This window comes from Fistularia commersonii, chromosome 27, assembly GCF_037954325.1.
Source record: "Fistularia commersonii isolate RoL2024-O1a breed Wild chromosome 27, RoL_Fcom_v1.0, whole genome shotgun sequence".
NCBI classification, from domain to species: domain Eukaryota; kingdom Metazoa; phylum Chordata; class Actinopteri; order Syngnathiformes; family Fistulariidae; genus Fistularia; species Fistularia commersonii.
In genome coordinates this window covers 13741436-13763663 of record NC_141310.1, presented here as the reverse complement: position 1 = coordinate 13763663, position 22228 = coordinate 13741436, and the positions used below count along the sequence as shown (strand labels likewise).

The 22228-nt window shown below is 52.7% G+C and overlaps 1 protein-coding gene across 1 annotated transcript in view; it reads left to right on the top strand.

Annotated features, from left to right (window-relative positions):
* Window positions 1-22228, top strand: part of LOC147218090 (AT-rich interactive domain-containing protein 3B) — a 56875-nt gene that overhangs the window by 2474 nt on the left and 32173 nt on the right. The window contains exon 3 of the mRNA XM_086175230.1: window positions 22113-22187. Within this exon, the coding sequence (XP_086031356.1) occupies window positions 22113-22187 (75 nt within the window). The remainder of the gene's footprint in view (window positions 1-22112; window positions 22188-22228) is intronic.

The following is a 22228-nucleotide window of genomic DNA, read 5'->3' as shown; positions in this document are numbered from 1 at the left end:
GTCCTGCCCGGTGGGCTCGCAGACAAAATGTCATGTAAAGTAGGGGGAAAAAAAAGGGGCGGGGGGGTCGGAGCCAAACCAGATATAGCTGTGCAAACAGAGCACGTGTTTGCTGTGTCTGCGTGAATTTAAAGAAGTTTGCATAGATAGACTCTATATGTAAGTTCAATGCTGAAGGCGCTGTTTGGTGTTCCTACATGCTACATCCAGATAAGCGGACGCCACCAGAAGAACGCGTCGTTGAACTTTGGCGGCGGCGTATGCAAAGCCAAGCGTCTGCCGGCGGAGATTGGTGCAGGTGCCTCCGGCCTGAAAAGCCGGGGGGGGGCCGGCTTTCTCCCGACACTCGAGGCGCGATGACGTCCCGTCAGACGGCGCTCTGACTCGGGCACGAACCTCTCCGGCTGAATCTTTGTGAGACACTTCAAATGTCTGCGGAGGGCCGGCCGACAATTGGCTTTTGTGGCTAAAAAATCCTCTTAAGTGAGTCCTGGCAGTCGGCCAGACTTGGGGCGCAATGTTTTCACGCTCGCTCGGCTGCTCGCGCTCTCCCCCGCCGCTCACATTGTGTGTGTGTGTGTGTGTGTGTGTGTCGCTCTTGTTCTCGCTCGCTCTTGGCACTTGACTCTGCCTCTGGTTTGGCTCTGATCCTGTTGGTGGAGTCAGGCAGGGCAGGGCCGCCGCTGTGAGGCTGTGGGTGGCTGCTCGGGTCAGCGTGAGGATTTGGCGGCGGGCGGGGGGGGGGGGGGGGGGGGGGACGCCCGGCGGTCGCGCACAGTAGCGGCCTGTTACCCCTCCTCGCCGGCCCCGCCCCGCCGGGCCCGGCCCCGCCCGGCCCCTCCCTCCGCCAACCACCTCGGGAGCGTCGGCCCGGTGCCAAGTGCACTTTCCCTTCAAGATAAATATTGCCTCACCGCGATGTTACAGAACGCTGGAATGCCAAGTTGGAGGCGGGCCAGGCTACATGTGGTTTCGCGTCGTAGCCGGGAAACGGCAGGTTAAGGGGAGCCGGGGAGCCTGCGGTCGGTGTAAAAAGGCCTCCGAGGCCCCGGAGCCGCGTGGGCTCGGCCCGCGGAGGTGGACCGTCACGCGCCTGGCTTTTATTACGGACTATTTAAAGGAGGAGCTCTCTGTCGAGGTCGCCTCTCCAAATTTAGCAGCGGAAGGAGGATATTTGGCGTTGGCCGGCGGCGGGACGGAGATGCCGGGGGAAGCCGGCGGACCCGCGGGTTCTTCGCGACCGGAGAAATAAAACATTATCTCCAGATGTGCGCTGAGCCCGACGTGTGTGTGTTTATAACTGAACTCCACACACACGGGTGCATCGATTAGTTGCCATCTCTTTTGATAATCCATCGATCCGTTTTATTCTCGCAGACAAAAAGTCAAAGTTCTCCGATTCCAGCTCATAGAGACGTGCGCGTCCTCCGGGTCAATCGGGGGGATTGATTAAATGTCAGCTTCTAAATGAAACGTCATCTATCTCCTCACCGCCGCGTCGCTCACGATAAACGCTCGGATAAACTCCGCCGTCTCGTCTTTTACGGGACCGTGTTTCGGTCGGTTTTGGCCGCGACGCCCGAGACGGCGTGGTTTCGCTTCACGCCGAGGGAGGTTTTCCTCCCGGGACGCTCCGACAAAGTTCTCCGAGGACGCGGAGCGAGAATAAATGATGGGAATAACACGCCGTGGCGGCTGAAGACCGGCGTCCCGTCTGCGGCCTGGTGTGTTTTATTGTGGGGGCGGGTTCAGCCTGGGGGGGCCGGGAGGCCTGAGAGGACCAGAATTGGTGTGCCTTTTTTTTTTTGTTTCCTCTCTTTTATCTTTCCTGTCATTATGTCAGCTCTGCAGTATTTAATGACGGCTCATCTCTTCAGGCAGTTTCAGGTTGCACTGCTGTGGAGGCGGGCGGGGGGGGGGGGGCTTTTTTTTTTCTTTTTTTTTGATGTCATTGTCTTTGACAGGCCAGAAACAAAACGAGGTAGATGCCGCAAATGCCGAGCCCCTATAATAATGGAGAGAGCACATTTATTATCTTCTAAAAGCAGCGGCGGGACAGGGGGGTGTAGATTGGACGTCCAGCTCAAAGGGACACGTGTGTGTGTGTGTGTGTGTGTGTGTGCGTCTATCCGACGTGGCCGATCTGCTTCCAGACGGAGGACTCGACCTTCCGATTGTGGGGAAAAAAAGCGAGGCTTCACAAAGTCACAAAAAAGGAGGGGAGCGACATGCTAATTTGCTAACGAGCTTCCAAACAAAGATAACACTTAAACCGCTGTCTAATAGCATTGAGCTATAAATCGATATTGACGAAGCTCGATACGTTCCTTGTTTTTCTTTCGAACATCACATTCATATAGATTAGCGGCGGCCGAGGAAACGGCCCATTTCTTATGAGCCGTTTCACGGGCGACTCGGCGGGAGAAACGGGCCGAGAGGAGGTGGAGGTGGAGGTGGAGGTGGAGGGTCTCCAGTCATAAATGTTTGAGGAGCACCTCGGTGGACAGCGGCTGCAGGATGACACCACACACACCTCCGGAGTAGCTACTTTACGGCAGGAGACGACGCCACGCCGTCCGACCCGCGACCGTCTCGGTGTCGTGAACATACATCGGCGCCGGTGCGGGACAAGAGGATGGGGGTACTGGTAGCCGGGGTGCGTGTTTCTTTTTTTGGGGTGTGTGTGTGTGTGTCAGTGATGTATGTCTAGTGACCTCAACAGCAGAGTAAATAATTGTCAAACAAGGGGACAGACAAAGGCGTCGCACACACAGGGAGAGGGTGGGCAGCAGCCCGGCCTCAGCACTTTGGCCTCCACTGCTGAGGGACAGAGGCTGCATGACCCCTGTAATCCCCCCACCACCATCCCTAGTGCTCACACACACACACACACACACACACACACACACACACACACACACACACACACATGGCCGCAGACCCCTCTGCACCACCCTGCGATAATCCCCTGGTGATTAATTGAGTTTTAATCATGCCTGCAGAACAGAGAATGCGTCGCACTTCTTGTTTCATTGGTGTTGGTGACAGTGTGTGTGTGCGTGTGTGTGTGTGTTCCTGTGTGTGTGTGTGTGGTGTAACAGGTGGGGCATTGAGGGTTGCAGAAGGGAGCGGGGGTGAAGTTTATATATTTATGCTTTGTTTATCCCTGAGCTACTCAAAATGGAGGGAGTTACCGGAGCATGTCAGTATTTGCATGGTTGTGATGACAGTCACACACACACACACACACACACACACACACACACACTCGACAGGGCAGTCTGTATGGAAGGGCCCTGTATTTGGATCACAAATATCCCATATGGTGGATTTAAATGCTTGCTGGAAGAAGTTTCGGGAAACGCAGCTGAGCAATAGCAGGCTGTCGTCGCCTCCTTGTCCTCCTGCAGGTATTATGGGCTGGATTGTTCCGTCCTTCATCCCCACGCATGATTTTCTGCTTCCTCTACGATGTACAAAATGACCAAATATTAACCAAAAACGGGCTGGAACATTTTCTCGGCGTGTCGGAATTGAAAGATCCTCGCCGACCCCACCCCGCGCGGTCGTTCACAACAAGTCAACGGTTGGTCTCTGGGCTATTTAATGCAAAATAAAAAGCCGTAGGACGTCGGCGGCCGCGATAACTGAACCTGTGTTTCTGTTAAAGCCCTGGGGCTGTTTCCACATCTCCTCAGGTGCTGAAGCCTGTCTGTCAAGCCGGCGCTGTTGCATAATTTAACTGTCGCCCCAGCAACACATCAGCCAGGAAGTGGGGGAACTGCACAGCTGCAGCTCCCGAGATCGATAAAGATCGTATGTGTGCGTGTGTGTGTGTGTGTGTGTGTGTGTGTGTGTGTGTGTGTGAGCTTTTAGAAGTAAGAACGTTTAGCCTTGTGGTTCACGGTTCACTTCCCATCAACGTGGAAGACGTGGTCTTCAACAGATGGACCCGATCTGTATTTTTGAGGGTTTGTCTGCGGAGCGGAACCCTGCTAGCACGACTCTTTCTCACATCTTCTCGAAATGTCGCGTTTGCACCCGTCAGCATTTAACACACGCACAAAAAAAACACACTTTCAACTGGAGCTTCCGGCGACGCCGATGCAGCTACGACAGCGTCACCCTGGGAAGGAAGGTCATTCCGACGGGCGACGGCCGACATCCATTAAATCATTTATCGTGAGCCGGTTAAGCAGAAGAAGTCGGGATGTAATACGCGCGACCTTTAGCGCCCGTCTCCGCCGCGCTGGAAGTGTAACGCGGGGCGCCGAACCCTGACTCCAGACCACCGCTAAGTGCATTTCCTGCCACCCGCTCTCACACACACCTTCTATTGGCAGACAAAGAAATACACTTAAAAGCTGAGAATTCATCGGAAATAGCTTTTTGTTTTCTTTTTCCCCGGGATGAGGTAAAGGAGCGCGCGTCTCGATTCATGTAGAAAAAGAAATGCAGCGCAATGGAAACGGCCCTATTCAATAAGTCATGACTTGCATGGAGCTCGTACCTTAAATGTCATCCAGGCTTCCGCCGCGCTGAAGGGGGGGGGTAGAACACACATCTCCCCATAACTTCAACTGTGTGTGTGTGTGTCACAAAAAGCTCGCCCTCCCGGCGTGTCCAAGGACAATTTAGATCTTTCAAATGCACTTTTCATTCAAATGCGGTCATGTGACCTATGCATAATGCATCGACTTTAGCTCCCTTTTTTTGGTTTTCCCGTTCCTTTGTCATGCAGATGACGCCACGACCAAATTATATTACTAATGGCCTTCATGATGAATAAGGCCGACGCTAAAGGGCTTAACATCATTACCGACCCCTCCTCCTTTTTCGTATAGATCGTCCCTGTCGGAAAGATCCGGTTTTAGCTTTAATTTTTAAATCCCCCGGGGGGGGAAATGTTGCTTTTATCATTTCGCCCCGACCCGTGGGATAATCTTGTTAATGATAAAAACTAAATAAAAGAAAACTCCCCGGTGTGCCGCTGTCGCAGGGGAGAAAAAAAAAAAAAAAAAAAAAAGAAACAAAAGCACTTCCTGTTATGTTACCGCCGCGTTTTTCTGTTACCCTAAAAGACGGGGAGTTTATTTTTGTTTTCACAACCATTCATTTTGACGGTAATTCCAGCAAGCGGCATAGAAAATATCTGCTCCTTGATTTTAATTGTGTTTTCCTAATGGATGCCGCGCCACGCTTAATGTCTCCCCGGCTGTTGTTATGGCTACGGCGGGATCCGTCCCTCGGACGGAAACCAAAGTGAGCGTGCAGCTACGCAATTAGCAACGTGTCTTTCTATTTTCGTCCTCCCAACTTCCAGCGGAGTCGGAGGTTTTATTCCGAGACGACACGTAATTGAGCGGATCCCCGTTTCCTTGTAATGCGACTGGTTTTATCCCCCTCCTTTTCACCGCGGACGAGTCGTCTTTCCGAAAAAGCCGCGTTTTTTTTTTGCCTCGCGGCCACGGGTTTCCCTCCTTCTGTAAATTCTGACAATACTCTATTATTTTTGTTAAGTCCCTGTGGATTTCCAGCGTCTATAAAACGATCCAAACATGTCAGTAACCGCCTCACACGTCCCCGCCACTTTTAGATTTACGCCGATGAGCGTAATCGCGCCGGCCCGAGACCCCTGCCCCGTTTTGCGCCGACCTGTTTGTAACAGCCGAGTGTGGAAGACCCCCGCCCAGAAATAGAGGTATTGAATTTAGTAGGGAGATGAAGGGGGAGGAGACGCCGCGGAAGGACGAGAGTTTAGTGGTCTGGGCTCGGCGCTCCACGCTGCCCCACCCAGAGGAAACATTCCAGACGGAATTAAAGAGTTAACTCTTCAAACAGTGAACATTCCCACCGGGGGCTCCCGACAAGAGACGGGGGGTGGATGGGGGTGGATGGGGTGGGCGGGTGGCTTTCCGCCGCCATAGTCGGCCCCTGATTGGTGATCTTTCAATTCATTTCACTCGGGGTTGAGGAGGAGGAGGAGGAGGAGGAGGCTGTAAAAAAAAAAAAAAAAGAAAGAAGCCAAAGGGCCTGAATGGGAGGAGTTGGTAGGGAAGGAAGGAAGGAAGGAAGGAAGGAAGGAGGGAAGGAAGGAAGGAGGGAAGGAAGGAGGGAAGGAAGGAAGGAGGGAAGGAAGGAGGGAAGGAGGGTCCGCCGGTGCAGGCAGACACTGGAGACACTTCTTTTTTTTTATTTTTATTAGTCTGAATCCCAAAGGGCACATCTGCTGCTCACAGACAGTGGGACGCTTCTCGTGCCGCACACACACACACACACACGCACACACACACACACACACACACACACACACACACACACACACTCTCTCTTGCACACGCTTGCACTGAATTTTAAATGGTGTCACGATGTTTATTCGCGGCCCTGAGTGATTTGCACTAATATTTATACGGTCACTCTCCACTTTGCACGGACACACACACACACACACACACACACACACACACACATCTGAGCGGGGGTTGGGGAGTGGACTTGAAGCAGGTTTGGCTCAAATGGAGCTCTGTGTTAATAAGCTGGCAGTTGGAATTCAGTGGTAGATCACCGTGGACTTGTGTTTACGTCTCTGAACGCCGCTCCTCGGCCTGTTAGCGTTAGCATTAGCCGCGCGATGCCAGAGCCGCCTCGGCTATCGGGTCCGAGTGTCGACGTCGTGACACGCAATCGGCTGGAATCGTCGTTTCGAGCTCCTGCGGTCCGAGGTTTCTGGCGCGGGTCGGCCGTCGCTCCATCCTTCGGTCGGTTAAAAAGCAAAGTCAACACTCGCCACTTCCTCAAGTACATAAAAAATACTACAAAAGGTCCTTTTAATGAAGTGTTTTTGGGTCTGCAGAGATTGTCTGACTTCAATTAGTTCCCGTGTGTGTTCTCCAAGAACCACATTTCTCAATAATGGATTGCGGCCACATGTGCGCCGCTATAAAAACACTGGCGGTTGCGTGATCTGTTTATTCATTTCACCGCAAAGCTTGATTTAAATTTCAGTCGCGCCACGCCTGCCCGTTGCGTCCGACCAAACTCTGCGGCGGCGAGGTAAACTTTAGTCACAAATCATTTGTTCGTTTTAACGTTGCTTTCCAAATGTCTTACCTTTTTTTTATTTTTTATTTTTTTGTGCAAAAAGTCCCACCCCCGCCTTGCAACACCATGCAAATGACCGGCGCTCTGAGCGCACCACTTCCCATTTTAATTGAATTGAAAGGCAAAAAAAAAAAAAACAAAAAAAACAACTTGTCACATTTAAATGCAAATGCTTCGTGTCCATTTGGGCTGTCACACTTTTTTTTTTTTCTCAAATCGACCCTGGAGGATTAACTTCCTTGGCTCTAATGGAAACCGAGCTACCGATGCCTGCTTGTAATTTGATCAGTTGGTAGTGAAACCACGACCCTCCTCCTCCTCCTCCTCCTCCTCCGCCGCCGCCACTTCCACTCCCCACACCGCCGCTGCTTCTATTCGCCCTTTTCCAGCCACTCCCACTCCACATATCTCAACACCTGCTCTTTAATGAAGGCAAACACGCAAACGGCTACGGACGAATGAAACAAAGCCGTCCTGCGACGCCTCGGCAGCTGCGCCGGGAAACCGAGCCAAGGTCACATCGCGCTGCAGAGGCTGCGCGTTGCCATTTATACAAGCGTATATACAGGCATCGCAGACTGCGGTCGACGGCGTGTCGCAGCGACCTTTGGCACAGTATAAGAGGTCCTCTTGTCCTTGTACCATGTATGATCTCTCATATAGCGCTCTGCATTTGACATGTCGGCCCGTCGTCGCCCCCGCAGCTCACATGACTGCTTCTCCGGATATGGTGATTTGCACTCGGAGGACCTAAATAATCCATCGGTTGTTAAACGCGACGGACAAAAGTTTTGCTTCAGCCCGTATTTTCCGTCACGCTTGATTTTCGCTCTCGTTCGGAGCGTTTTTAAATCCCCGTGAGCTCCGACGCCTTTGTGTTTGGTGCCACTAAAGACCGGCGGTGCACAAGGAAGCCGACCCCCTGGGAAAGTAGGATACAGGAAGAGCGTCGCGTTTGTTTTTGTTGTCATTATAAATATCTGCCCGGGCAAATATCCGCTGCGGCCCGACGGCTGAATGGCAAGTATGGTGCGGGTCACCTGATGCGCTAGGAGACAAAAAAAGAACCTCCCGCAAAGAATTTATTTTATTTTGGGGAGCTCGCCGAACGAACCGTTGAACTCTCCCAATCTGACCGACTCGCCGGGACGAACGGACGCGAAATGACATCATTTTTAGTCCCTTCAAGGAGGAGCAGGCTAAAGGAGGGCCCTCGGCACGCTAGCGAGAAGGTCCTCTCGCGCCGATCATCCGGTCCGATCATTATCGGCCTGTACGGTCTGAGCCCGGGCCTGCAGCTTCACAACCGGATCCAGGCGACCATCTTTCCATTGCCTAGTGGACGGCGGAGACCCACCTCGAGGAAAGAGATAAGATCTCTGCGCCGGGCTGGATGAGGGTGTGGACGACCCATTAAGAAGGGAAAGTGACCAGCACTGGTCAGTGTTGATGCAGTGGTTCGCCATCATAAGCAAATCAAGGAAAGTAGGACATGCCTGATGGGCCTTGTGGTGTTAGCCGTTAGCCATTAGCTCATCAGACTAACTGTCCGAAGCATACGTGTCACGAGCAGACGGTCGGCTTGATGGATCTGTGGGAAATGACGATTATTATTCTTATCATCTCCATCGGCCAGGCTGACGGACGTCTCGGACCGTGCGATTTCTCCATCAGTTGTCCGCTAGGATTACTTTCTCGACAGGGTCTGGTTTCCGTAAACCTGGTCCGACTCCTCCGCGTCGCCGCTCTTCATGGAGTTAGCTCTGTTGCGCGGCGTCCGCTAACAGCGCATCACCTTGGTGTCCTTCTAACTCTTCTGTCTCGCACCTCGAGGCATTTGGCGTTTGAATGGCGAGTGCAGAACCGCCTTTCAGAAGGTGGCGCGCCACTCGCGCATCTTACCGACCACATTCAGCCCACGGGGCCGGCCTTATATCCGCGTAAACACAGCGCACGTTGACGGGAGAAGATTTGGCTCGGCACCTTGAACGTAACGCCCCCCCTCCGCCGCAGTTGTGACAGCTTTTAGAGTAATAAGCAATAAAACTGGATGAATAAAGGGAGCACACAAAGTACAAGCTGTTGTTGCCGCCACCGCTGCGAGGTAGCCGCCGTTTGGCTGTTGGCAGGTGCTAAATTCCCCAGCCTGATTTTAATAATGGAGGCCCGCCAAGCTAAATGTTTCCTCAGTTATGACTCTCCTCCCCCTGTTATTAAACACTGAAATGTTTTACAACCGTGTGATGTTTAAACGGTGCGCTGGAATTTCATCGGATCCCGTTCTATTGCCAGTAAAACAAATATCTGAGGTTATTTTTTGGGGGGGAGGGGGTTTTAGCTCCAATGATGTATTTCTCAAGTCCCAGCAAGAAAGCAATGATTCCTTAAATGTAAAAAAAAATATATATATATATACATATATCTGGTGGCTATAAAACCTGTTTGTCGGGGGGGGCAATAAAATAGTACTGTATTAAAACATAGAGATCAGATAAGAGGAGTATAAATCTGATCCAACCTCCCTGTAAAACAGCAATAAAATAGTGACTCGCACTCATGATGTCTACGCCAAAGGGCTGATTTAATAGTTAAAGAAGGCAGGACGTTTTTATTGCTGGATACCAGAATGTTATTGTGAAGCAAACACGGAGACGTGCTTTAAATAGAGATATTCAGGATATGTTGTGGCGACAGAGATCCGGGCCCCCGTCATTTTACGACACCGAGCAGGGGTTTAACTCGCAAATAATATTTTTCGAACCGGATCCAAGATTGTGTCTTTTTATTTCCCCGGGGTTTTGCGACAGCGGCGGGTTAAAATCACAAGTTTGATCCCGGATCGGCGTCGGCTGTCCAAACAAGATTCACGTTCGGTTCGATCCTGGAGCCGCGATCGCTAACGAGACGCTTTTAGAATTAGCCGTGTTTACAAAACGCTACGAATAGACGGATGCGACTCAAAACAAAGACGGTTTCTCCTCCCGCAGGATCACCAAATGCCTTGTTTATATTTGCTGAGTCGAGCCAAGCGTCCGTTCAACCGCTAAACCCGCCATGAAATATTTAGTCCTCGCATCGCCGCAACGAAACACGCTAGCGTGGCAACTTCTGAGCGCCGGCGCTCGTCCGCGGCCCCTTTCCCTCGCCGCCTCCGACCGGAGGAACCGGCCGCCGAGGGGGAATATAGGTGAAGAGTGAGCGTCGGGAGCGTCGCCTCTCGTCAGCGGTTTTCTTGGCCGTCTTGCGCTACCGCTTTGGTCGTGTTCCAGGCCGGTGTCAGGGCCCTGTAGGTGCTAACTGGGCCACTATGTCAAGGCGCGTGGGTAAACACAGCAGCTGACTAGGAACCTGGCTCCAAGCCATGCAGAGTTACAGGGAGGTGAAAGAGGTGGAGGAGGCTTTCCTTTCACCGCTGCCTGCCTGCCTGCTTGCTTTTTTCAGTCTGCACACTCATGCTGCGCGCCGCCTGCCAAAATCCCACGTTTATAGTAGCATGTGGCCGCGGTTGTTTGTTTGCCAAGTCCTCCGAATGCGGGCCAAGCGCCGTCACGTGCTCCTACGAGAGGAGTCCCGTCAGAGGAGGGAAGGGAGAAGGGTGGGGTGGTGGTGGGGGAAGAAAAGAAAAGAAAGAAACCTCCTTGGCTGCCTCCCAGGACATGTCATATTACACTAAAAGCAACAAGTCCGCAGATCGGCTCCTTGCTTTCACGGTCTGCCTCCACAGGGCCGGCCTGCAGCGCCTCTTACTTTCTGGACGGGACTTCTGGCAAGACAACAAGAAGGAGCCCTGTGTTTGATCACAACCGCCGGCCTGTAATCCGGCACAGAGCCCGGCATTGTGGGATCGGCCCCGCCGGCCGTAAAAATGAATTATGATTTATTCCCACCGTTTATTGGACCACAGGGGCGGCCGTGATAAAGCGGGGGAGGAAATCCAGCGACCGCACCAGAGGAGAACCCTTCCTCCCGATGGGGATGATGCTTTTTTTGATAAAGCGGGTCGATAAAGTAAAGCGAGTTTAATTTAACGTTTCGACGCTGGATGTGCTCGCTGTCTCTGCGCCGCGCTGGAGATCCCGTCCACCCCCGAGTCTGATGCCCTTAATGGAGGCAGGATCACTAAGTCCGCCTGCTGGTTGTCATGAAACCATTGTCAGAATTACCCGTCCACACACACACACTCAAGCCTGTAAACTCACCGTAGTGTGCGTGTGTGTGTGCGCACACACATACAACACTACGTTGCTAGGCAGCACATTGACAATGGCTTCGTCTTCATTAGCTAACCTGGATTAGCGCCCGTCACTGCAAGGCTCATTTCCCTGTTCGTTTGTCTTCAGAAGCACTGATATCATCTACCTTTACCAGAAAATGTGTTTTTCCTAAATTCCAAGAGGACGTCCTCAGACGTCCCAATGACATTGGACAGAATTTGATCTATTTGTCCGAATTTATTCCCGCCGGAGGACCGTAACGTTTATCTGCTTCATGCTCAAGGTCTAAAATTCAGATGTGGCGTCGAACATTTTGGTGAATCGGATGCCGAGTGAGAAGGTGTCGCACGTGGAGGCGAAGGGTTGAGATGTTGTCCTTCGGCCATGTCTGGAGCACCGGCCAACGCCGGCGTCTGGTTTCAGCAGATATCAGCCGACGGGGCGTGCGGCCAATGACACGCTGCATCACACCAACACAAATACTTGAATAAGTTGAGATCTCACGCACGCACACATGCACACGTGCGCGTGCACGGAAAGCCATCAGTCTTTGACTTAAAGCTTATCTGGTTAATAGACAATCACATTGTGAATAGAACTATGGACCATGTCAACTGCAGTGGATGTCAAAAGCCACATTAGTAAATGATTAAATAGTGGCACAGAAAATTGAATTATTAACTGCAGGGGCTTCGGTGAAGGCAGGCGATAAACTAAAGGCCAAAATGTGGGTTTGAACTTTACCGTCTTTGGCTTCACGAGGTTATCACTTGTTTTTTTTTTTTTTTTTTTTTTTTTTTTATTGGTCCGCAGTGCAATGGAGCCCTCGGGGTTGGATTTTTTCTTTTCTTTTTTTTTTTTTCTCTCCTTACGCACCTAATTATTTTACGGCAGAGATGTAATCGACACGTACGCCGTCACGGCGCACGTGTCGATTCCCAGCCGGTACTCAATGTACTCGTCCACGTCTGAAATTTACATAACGTGTTCTCGACCGCGGGCCTCCCGTCTTCCAAACATCAGCATATTAATGTATAACGCGGTTCAATAATTCTAGCGGCAGATTTGGGATGCCCTGCCCCCGCTGCCAGATCCAGCCACGATTAGCCGGCCATCTGGTCACACAAAGGACATCTCAGGTTTTCCTGACGCAAATAAATGTGATTAGAAAACCCGCGGAAGCTCCGCTCTCTCGGCGGAGAAAGCCGCCGTCGGCTCCAGTCGTCCATGTTTGAATCCGTTTAAAAATAACAATAAAACGATGTCCAGATCGAGGGTTCCGGACGGGGGGTTTGAAACCCAAGTCGTCCTTCGACGGCGGGCCGAGGCGCGCACGTCGCCCGGACCGTGAAACTATTACCGCGGGACAGATAACGCACAGGTGGAAATTCTCTGGGCGCAAACTTTGAAGTCATCCTTGCGTTTTATAAAGAAGCAAACACGGAGCGCGCAGCCAAATGAAACGCGTCTGAGAAGTAGGGCGGTTAAACATTATTTATGTTCATTAAAACAACGGCATATGGGCCGGTTCCGCACGATAAGATTGGATCGGTTTAACTTTAACCGTTTACTGCGCCGACATCAGCCCGCCTGTAAACTCCCCGTATGGAAATGCGGCTCCTATGCACTTATCGTTTTTATTATTCGGCGCCGTCCGGATCATGTGACCCGCCTCGCCGGCCGGCCGGTTTCCCCGGCGTTTCGTTCGTTTAATCTCGTTCGATCTCATACCGCGGCGCTTATGAGGCCGTGTTTACGCTCCGTCGGCGGCGGTTCGGAGTGCATCTCCGTGCACGAGGAAGCTGCAGACAAACAATGTAAATACGTGCTTTGACTATGCAGTCATTTGCCTGCCAAATGTCTTCTTAAAGCGACTCCACGGACCGACGGGTATTTATTTTGCTTCCGATCCCGTGCCGCCGACGGAGCCCTTCATGTGAGCGCGGCGTATGAGGAAGCCTCCGTTTGCGTCAGACGGCAGAATGAAATCTGTAGATGTCGATGATAAATGAGCCGCCGGCTCCAGTTATTCGAAGGACGTCGGGTGGAAAACCGGCAAACGGAGCCACGGTTTAATAGTCCGGAGTCTCGAACGCATCGGATTTTGTGCTACGGTATGGCACCTCCGTAGCCGATCTGGCTGAGGTGTCGCGTCGTCACGTGCGCGGCTCGAGCCACAATAAGCTGTTTGTTTCGCGCCGCTGGAAAAAAACGGCGATCCCGTACCGAAAGAGAGGCGCAGGAAGACGTGGCCGGCTGCCGCACCGGAGTCACATTTCTAGCACACTGGATGTTTGCGGTTTTAAAAATAGTTGCATAACGGTTGCGTAACTTTAAGAGCGATGACAAATGAAGTGACTCAAGGTTTGTTCCCCTCTGTTTTAAGGCCGGGACGCATCGGGGGAAAGAAAGAAGTTATGTCACAATATTCAGAAGTAGAGTTTTGAGGAAGGAAAAAAAAAAATCTGCACATCAAAAGATTTATTTGACATTTAACGCAGAAACTTTCGGGTAAAACGTGGGCTCTCCAGAGATAAGGCATCTCCGGTTTGCATCTGAGAACACGTTTTTTGTGTCGTATGTAAAATAAATCCAACACGTGGCATCGCTTGTCTGCTTGTCAGGGTGCCGTTTCACAAAATCGGGGATTTTTAGATGTTTGAGCGAATCGGACCCCCAAAAAATAAATATTCTCTGATATCTTTGAGTTTAAAATCCATGATTTTCAACGAGCACCTTTAAGAGACCCGGAGGTGGTTCTTCCTCCGGTCGGGTCCGTTATCTTTTTCTGATCGCCCCGTCGGGACGGCGCGGCCGCCCGGGTCCCCGTGGAACCCGAGCCCGTCGGAGTCGGAACGCCGTCGCCCGCTTAACGCTCGCCGAGAGGAACCGGACACCCCGAGAAAAATCGCCGGCTATCGATGGCGCGCGGCGGAAAAACCGGTGAAGTTCGCTCCCGTTCGTGAACATTCGATAGCGAAGATTCAGGCGGTCGCGACGCGACGGAGAGCCGAAGCGCCGCCGCCTCCCGCCGACGCACACCAGACAAAGAAGTCATTTTCTCATCCGACTGCGGGCGCTGTGACCTCTGCCACTTCGTGTGAAATTGGATGTGATGTATCCTAATAGCGCAGATGATTTCTTTTTTCTTCTTCTTCTTCTTTCTCCCCCTCCTTTGCGTCGATCGTGAATATATCAAGTTCCCGGAGCTGTCGCTATAATGAGAGCGTATATAAAGGCCTATCAGGTCTGTGCGATGTCTCCAGTCGCCATTAGCACGGGGGTGAAGTGGATGCCTGCTCTTTGAAAGATGTGAGATATGCGAGGTATTTTCGGGCCGAGGCTTTTAACCCAGAATAAAAGTACTAATAGGTGCTTTTACCCCGAGCGCAGCGGTTCCAGCGCCCCGCTCCAAGTGCATTGCTTTCACCCGTTCTTATTGTAAGCATTGTTTCAGTGTTTGGTGATTCCCCCCCCCCCGTGTGTGTGTGTGTGTGTGAATTAACAAGTGCTTTGCATATCTGCAGCTGTAAACTTCACAGAGCAAAACTAATCGCTGCAAATCAAATTATCCACGCTAGGAGGGGAGGGGGAGGGCGGTGCAAGCCCGTGCAGGTATTTTGTTTTTTTTTTGGTCAGAAAATGTCATTTTCATATTCGCCCCCCCCCCCCCCCCCCCCCCCCCCAGGAGAGCGGATCCCGGGAAAGGGTTAACCGGCGGAGTACTGTATGTGGCGGCACAGATGTGATCCACTAAAATGTTTGCTCGGCCCGTGAAAGGCTCTTTGAACCAATAAGTGTGAACTTCTGGCCACGCTGGCCTATAAACGTTGCATTTGTGTGAGGCGGCGAGAGGGGCCGGCCCCGTGTGACGGGGGGATGGGGCCTCTGCCTGTGGAATGTGGTGTCTTGGTGAAAAGGGCTGCAACTGAACAAATGCACTCAGTTTATTTGGCAAACCAGACTCGCTGGTCATCGGCGGACATGTTTACCCGGGAACTCCATATGCAAATCCACGCCCGCCTCGAAAGATTTGAGGTCCGGCTTGTCGGTTTAGCCGCCGCTTTAAGTTGGGTCAGAGCCAGGCTTATGACACACACACACACACACTTTGCTTCCAGCGGGGGGGCCCCCTCACACAGAGCTTCCACCGGCCACGTGGAGTCTCTGACGTTCCCTCTCGCTTGGATTACTGTCACTTTTCCCGGGTTTCTGAAGACTTCCAGTGAGAGAGGGAGTCGTCCTCAGCCTTCTGTCTCTTCTCAAACCTCCGACTCCCGACTCCCGACTCCACAGCGAGCCGGACGCTTCCGGTGTAACCCGATGTGTGCGTCGCCGTGGAGTCATTGTTCCTCCGCACGGGTCCATCTGTTTACCCGTTTTCATTTGGTCTTTTATATCTTTGACACCCCCCCCCCCCCCCGCACCCCTCCCCGTTTCTCTTTTTCTTTTCGGGCTTTGTAATTGGAGTGATTAATGGAGGGAGGGGTGGTCTCGCCCGGAGGCCTGTTTTTCAGTGGCCTGTTTGGAGGTGCCGCAGCGCCGAGGCCAGGGCAGGTACAAACAAGTTCTGCCCCTGGACGTTTAGCCCCTTGTCCTCGCCACATTGTCTACCTCCCCTCCTACACTTTAAAAAAAAAAAAAAAATCTCAAACGGCTACGAACACGATCAGACGTTTAGCGGCGACCCGTTCCCGTGTGATCTGTGAGCTTTTGAATGCGCCGTCATAATTCTTAATGAGAGTGAAGCGGCGGCTGGAAGTAGGAACGGGGCCATATGTTCCAGAGTGGCGGCGGGATTTACTTCCCTCCATGTCGCACATGGAATCACGATTAGCCAGAGCCTTTGTTGGCAGCGGCGAACGTCCAGGTCACCGTTGAGATCCTTTACAGTAGTTAGCAGATAAAGGACGCCATCCGCTCAGCCCCTCCCTCCCCGCCTCCCCTCGCGCCGGAGAAAGAGGCTCTATAAATGATTCCGGGCCTCCCGCCGAGGGATCGAGGCCCCAATTATTTGATTTGGATTAGAGATGGCCGCCCTCCCGCAACGCTCATTTTTGCAGTCCTGCTGAGAGGCAGGCAGATTTGGCTTTCTCCGCCGCAGAGATCCCTCTCAATTACACTTCTCCCGGCAGAGCCCCGTGACGCTTCGCCGGCTCGACGGAGAATAATTAAAAAGCTCGGAAGAATTACGACTCGACCTTTTTTTTTTTTTTCACCCCGAATCTACTATAAGAGAACTACTTCAAATCCTAAGCGAGCGTATTATCTTTTACGGCTGCTTTCCATGTAACAGTGTGTTTGGCCGCCATCCAAGGTTTCCGCTGGAGGGCCTTGTTTTTTATTAAATTACCGCCGCCGCGTCTGTTTTAAAGATTTCCCTCGGCCGAGCCGTTTTGACAGGCGGCAATTTGGCTAAAAAAGATCAGGGAAGGAGATGTGGAGGGCACCCGCGGGACGGCGAGGGGCTCTCCGGTCGTTTCCAGGACCCGCCGGCGTACAGGAATGTCGGCGTTCCTTTCCGTACGAGAGTTTGCCCTTCGCCGCGATTTTACTGGCCCGGGTTGCCGCGGCGATGTGGCCGCCGACGCTCCGCGGCGCTTTATAAGGCCGTTAAACTTGGCTTTGTGGAAGATTTCCAAACAAGACCCCGCGCAACGCTTGCCGGGTGCAGCCCGATCGGGATTTGACGTTCTGAACGCGTCGCTGCAGAAAGAACCCGACTTGGGAGTTTAAGTCCGTCTGTGGCCGAGCTCCAAATTCACTTTGCTCCGACATCAAATTCAATTTCCCCATGACATGAATGGAAACGCGCAGACGTCACGACCCGTCGCAGTGCGACGAGACCGCATTGACGTCCAGGGCGACTTTGGATTTCCTCCCGACGGTCACGTGACCGACAGAACCTTGAAAAAATACCCTTTTAAAGTCACACCTTGACTCGTGGCTGGAACTGGTTTTATACATTCAACTTTCAAATGAAACGTCCCCGTTTAAAAGAATTGAATCCGTTCCAGACCTCCGGTTTCGTGACCTGAGAATGTAAAGAAATAAAGCGGTTTTATTTGGTTTATTGAGCTTTAAGATAAGACAAAGATGCCCGTGGTGACGGAGGAGGTCGGGGGAGATTTTCCATCGGGTTCTCCATCCTTAATGCTACCGTGCTATGCTAAATGTAACAGGCACACTTTATATCTAAACTCCACCGATGGACGGAGTGAAGCCGCCCCTCTTTCTAAACCCGTCGACCCGAGCCGGTTTGAACGACACGTCCGTCGCCGTTCCCGCCGTCCGCCACATCGAGTCCCCGTCGGCGTCTCCGCCTTCTCACAGCCGATGTTCTCCGTCGCCGCGTCTCACCCACAGCACCATCTCCATCACACACCTCGCCGGTCTTCCACGGGCTCGCTAGCGCCGCGTCCCGCTGTCTTTAAACAACACTTCGGGTACAGCGGCGGCCACGTTGGCGTCGGAGCGCGGAAAACTCCGAGTCGGGTCGTGCCGTGCATCCGGACTTCCCGTGGCGGCGTGCCGCACCTCCGGCTGTCATCGCTCCGCGCATCACGCTCTACAAACCTCCATCAGAGCTCCGCCCCCTGCGTGCCGCCACAGTTGGCGGTCCGAGAGCGGGTCCGTCTCGTTGTGTGCGAGGGGCCGACGTCACCCCTGGCAACCGCGGCCCCGCCCTCGTATCAGTTTCCCCGGAGTGGCGGTATATGACTGAGGATGATGAGTATTGACGTGCGCTGTGAGATTGCGTCCGGAGGCGGGGACGGCGAGCCTCGGTCCTCCCCGCGTTTGCACATCCAGGGCTATTGATCCGGGCCTCCTGTTCAATGGCCGCGGCCCGAGGGACTCCGCCGGCAGCGCGGGAGCACGGGGGGCTCGGGTCCGACCCTTTCGGGCCCGGTTCGTGCCGCGGGGTCGCGTCGGCGTTTTTCCTTCTTTTCCGACCCGCGGAAACCGGCGTGTTTGTCGTCCGGTCGTCCGTCCGGCGCGTCATCTTGACTCGGAGGATGACCTACTTGGCATAGATTGAGCTCCGTCCCAACGGTGGCCCATTGACCGGCTCCTAAAAGTCAATGCGCAGACACGCTCGATGCCGCTCTCCTACTTTGTTTATTATCCCGAGACATGAGCGACCATGAAATTTCCTTCACTTAATAGCCGCTATTTGAGCTCGTCAGACCGCTGACTGGAAGAGCGAAGGCAAATCACATGATGCTTTTATTAAGGACAAGCCTCTTCATCTAATAACAGCTCCACTATCAAATTGGAGAAGTGCTGTCAACATCCTGAGCAATCAATGCCATCCATCCCCCACTCCCCAAGCAGCAGCCATTAACCCTTCTTGTTCCGGCATGCCTGGCCTCACTAAAATGGTGGCTGTACATCTCTGTATAATGGCTGCGTAGAATTGCCCTCGGGCTGTGCATCGACCTTCAAGCAGGAGTGTGTGTGTGTGTGTGTGTGTGTGTGTGTGTGTGTGTGTGCGCGGTGTGTGTGATTGTCTAATGCAGATGGTTGGATATGCAAAGAATGTCAACTTGTTGCAGACAAATGGCGGTCCGCTGTTATTTGTGACAATAACGCCATGAGTAACACGGCGCTTATGTGGAGATGATTGCGGGGGGAGAGAAATATAACCTACATGGAAAATTCTAGCCTTTTTTTTTTTTTTTTCCAGAACCAGTTTTGCAAACCGGGTAATATTGTGAAATAATTCAGCTTCCAGCCGCAAAACAAGGCCGGAACTCCAGACCGTCAAACTTTTTCTCTCTCGCCAGAGCGCTATTTCAGACACAGAAGCGCAGTTTCTATGTCAAATGTGCGGACAGCTTTCCTCCCCCTTCCTCCTCCTCCTCCTCTTCCTCCCACTTAGCGAGCGGCTACTGCTCGCTTCTCATCTACCTTGGTCTTATCCTGATTTGGAGCCGGGCCAGTCAGTCACGTATGGCCATAATGTGATTAGGCCACCCACAGCCTGGCCTATAAACCTGCTAACAGCATGAGAGGCGACCAAAAGGAAACATCGGGCCGCTTAAACGTATAAGGACTTCTTTTCATACCGCGTACGTGCGCGCGCGCGCACACACACACACACACACAGCCAAGCATAGCTAATAGCTAATGCCTCCTCACCTGAGCCCCTCTTTAAAATCCAAAATGTGGAATGAACTCCCTCTTAAACCGCGTTTGCAGACGATAGCGATAGCTTTCATTTGAAAGAATTTTAATGCGAGCGGCTGCGGAGGCTCAAAACAAGCCGCCCCCCCCCCGCCGCCGGCTCACCGCCAGCCAATCGGATCGCTCCGCCGCGGAGTCTGGTTTTAATTTGACTGATAAAGCGGTTCCCCTCTGTTTTCGGTTCCTTTGTCCTGTCATCACGTTGTAATTGCCGCTATCATCCCCGGGTGTGTATTTTTGCACAATCTAGTGAAATACCTGGTTTTAAAAACGATCGTTATTGGCTCTTTTTTCATACAAACAAAGACGCGTCAAGGCCGGACGGCGGCGAGGGGCCGGAGGTGGCCGATCGGAAGGAGCGGTCGCGCAAAACAACTCCATCCACTCTTAACAAAAAAAGGCAACGTGGTGTTAACATTCCTTAGACCAAAGTCACAATTCAAGAGCCGACATGTCTATCCGTGGATAATGACCTCCGTCTTCTGCTGCTTTCTGTGCGACGGGGAGAAAAAGCGCGTATTAACGGCACCTTAGATCAGATCCGCCATGAAAAGGAGGCGCCGGCAGGTGTCCCCGGGCTCCACGTGCAAAGAAAATTCACGCCAGCAACGTCAAGCATGCAAGCGTGACAAAGGCGACGCGGGGAGACTTAATAAACGTCATAAATATCGCGGTGAACTTTGCAGACGCTTCTAAAATCACTTCCAAAGGCGAGGGAATGTAGAATATTCCTCCCGTCAAGTATTAACAGACCGGACCAAACAGCTGGAGCCCTGAGCGAGCAGGTTTGGGGATTTCTGTGGAAACACTTGTCGTCTCCTAACAAATCCAGACCCGCCGGGCCGGAGTCGGACGCCGACCTTCTCCTCCAGCAGCGGCGCCGTGGAAACGGACGCTGACCGGAAACCGTCGGCGTTTTTCTTGCACGGCTCAAGAGCGCTGGCGAGCCGCTCGTGCACCGGCGCCATTTATCACTCACAATATCATGTATTTCTTTCACGTCCGGACCCTAAATTAGCCGTGTTAAAAATCCCAGCGGCCGGGTTTGGAGGGGAAAACACGGCGCTCAAAACATGGCTCGGGTTCTGCAGGTTTGCAGGCGCTGCAGGGATTCTAACCAGGGGTTCGTGTGCGGTTCTAGTTCACCACTTTTAATCAGATCACCCGAGATTCATGTGAATGTTGCGTCTTCACTGACGGGGTGTAATTAGCGGAGGGTGTGTGTGTGTGTGTGTGTGTGTGTGTGTGTGCGTGTGTGTGTTCTCCATCTGGTTTCCTGTGCTTTTTTTGCTTTTCGAGAGGCCAAAAAGTGACTTGTTAGACTTCACGCTGTTGAATATTAAACGCGGCCGGTGAATAAACCCGAGCAAACGGGGATGTTTTCCACGGCCGAGCCGACATGTATGCAATCTGAATTATCTACTTTTGTAATCATTTATAATGTTTAAAGGTTAACAAGAAGTGGCCAGATTGTGTGCAAAGGTCCGCGAGTCCTCCCGATGTTCTTCAGTGTATATTTAGTCCCGGCGCAATCTCCACGACATACTGGAGATAATGTCGGTGGCAAAATGCGCCGTGAACATGATAAGCGGCGAGCCGTCGAGTCATTTTAAACAGGCGTCGCTTTCTGGAGCCCGGCGCGACGATTGAATTATTATCCGGAAGATACCGGTCCGTCTCGGACATGTGGAAATGGGGGGATCTCTGTCTCCGGGACGCGATGGCGAGAGCGCCTTTCCCGGCGCGGCCCTCCGGCTGACGGGCGTCCGTTTATGAACGTTGACAAGCGTCGCACACGTCCCCGGATTGAAAGGGTGAAAATGACTCTCTCTCAGGGGCCTTGACAACCTTTGCCCCGCTGGCTCTTGTTTCAGGCCCTGTAATTGCCGCTGACCAATGGGCTGCCGCTTGAAACCGGACCCCGACCCGGAGCTATTAACCCCCCCCACCAGCCAAAACCACCAAACGGATCTTGTTTTGATTCCCGATGCTTTTATAGGTTTTGTCTTTAGGAGACATTCCTGCTCGGCACATACCGTGCACCCCTTTCTACCCTTATTTTCCTTCCTTCCCGTCTTGTGGGGCCATTACACCCCCACCCCAACTCACGCTCACAAACATACACAGAGCTGTGATTAGCCTCTGCACATGTGTGTGTGTGTGTGTGTGTGTGTGTGTGTGTGTGGGTAAAGGCTGCTGACCGCCACCCCCCTCCCCAACTCCTGACAGCCAGCTCTACTCCATGAACTTGGCCACCCGTCACAGCTGCGTTAAGATTGAAGGATGGGGGGCCCTCGTATCCAGCTGGGTCGGAAGACCCGGGTGGGGGCAGGGCAGATGCAGATGGTTTAGGTCAAATGGAGATGTTTGAGGATGAAGGGGGAAGGTGGGGGGACGCACAGAAGCTCAGGGGCACAATAACTCCAGAGGTGACTCCTCCAACCCCTGGAAAAACGCATTCTTGGAGTTTGAGTATATATTAGTTTTCATCCGTCCGACGTCTCCGCTCGACGTCCGTCGGGGGGGGGGGGAATGTATGATAAAAAAAAAAAACGTCGCGTCCTCGTATTCCCGGCGCTCACGGCTTCCATGCGCTTCCCTCTGTTGCAGAACGGGAGCGCAGGCTGGGCGGATGAAGCCGACAGTAGCAGAGGAAGAGGAGAGGCCTCCAGAGACTTCGCTAAGGTGAGCCCCCGACGCCCCGCCCTCGGACCGGTCCTAAAACA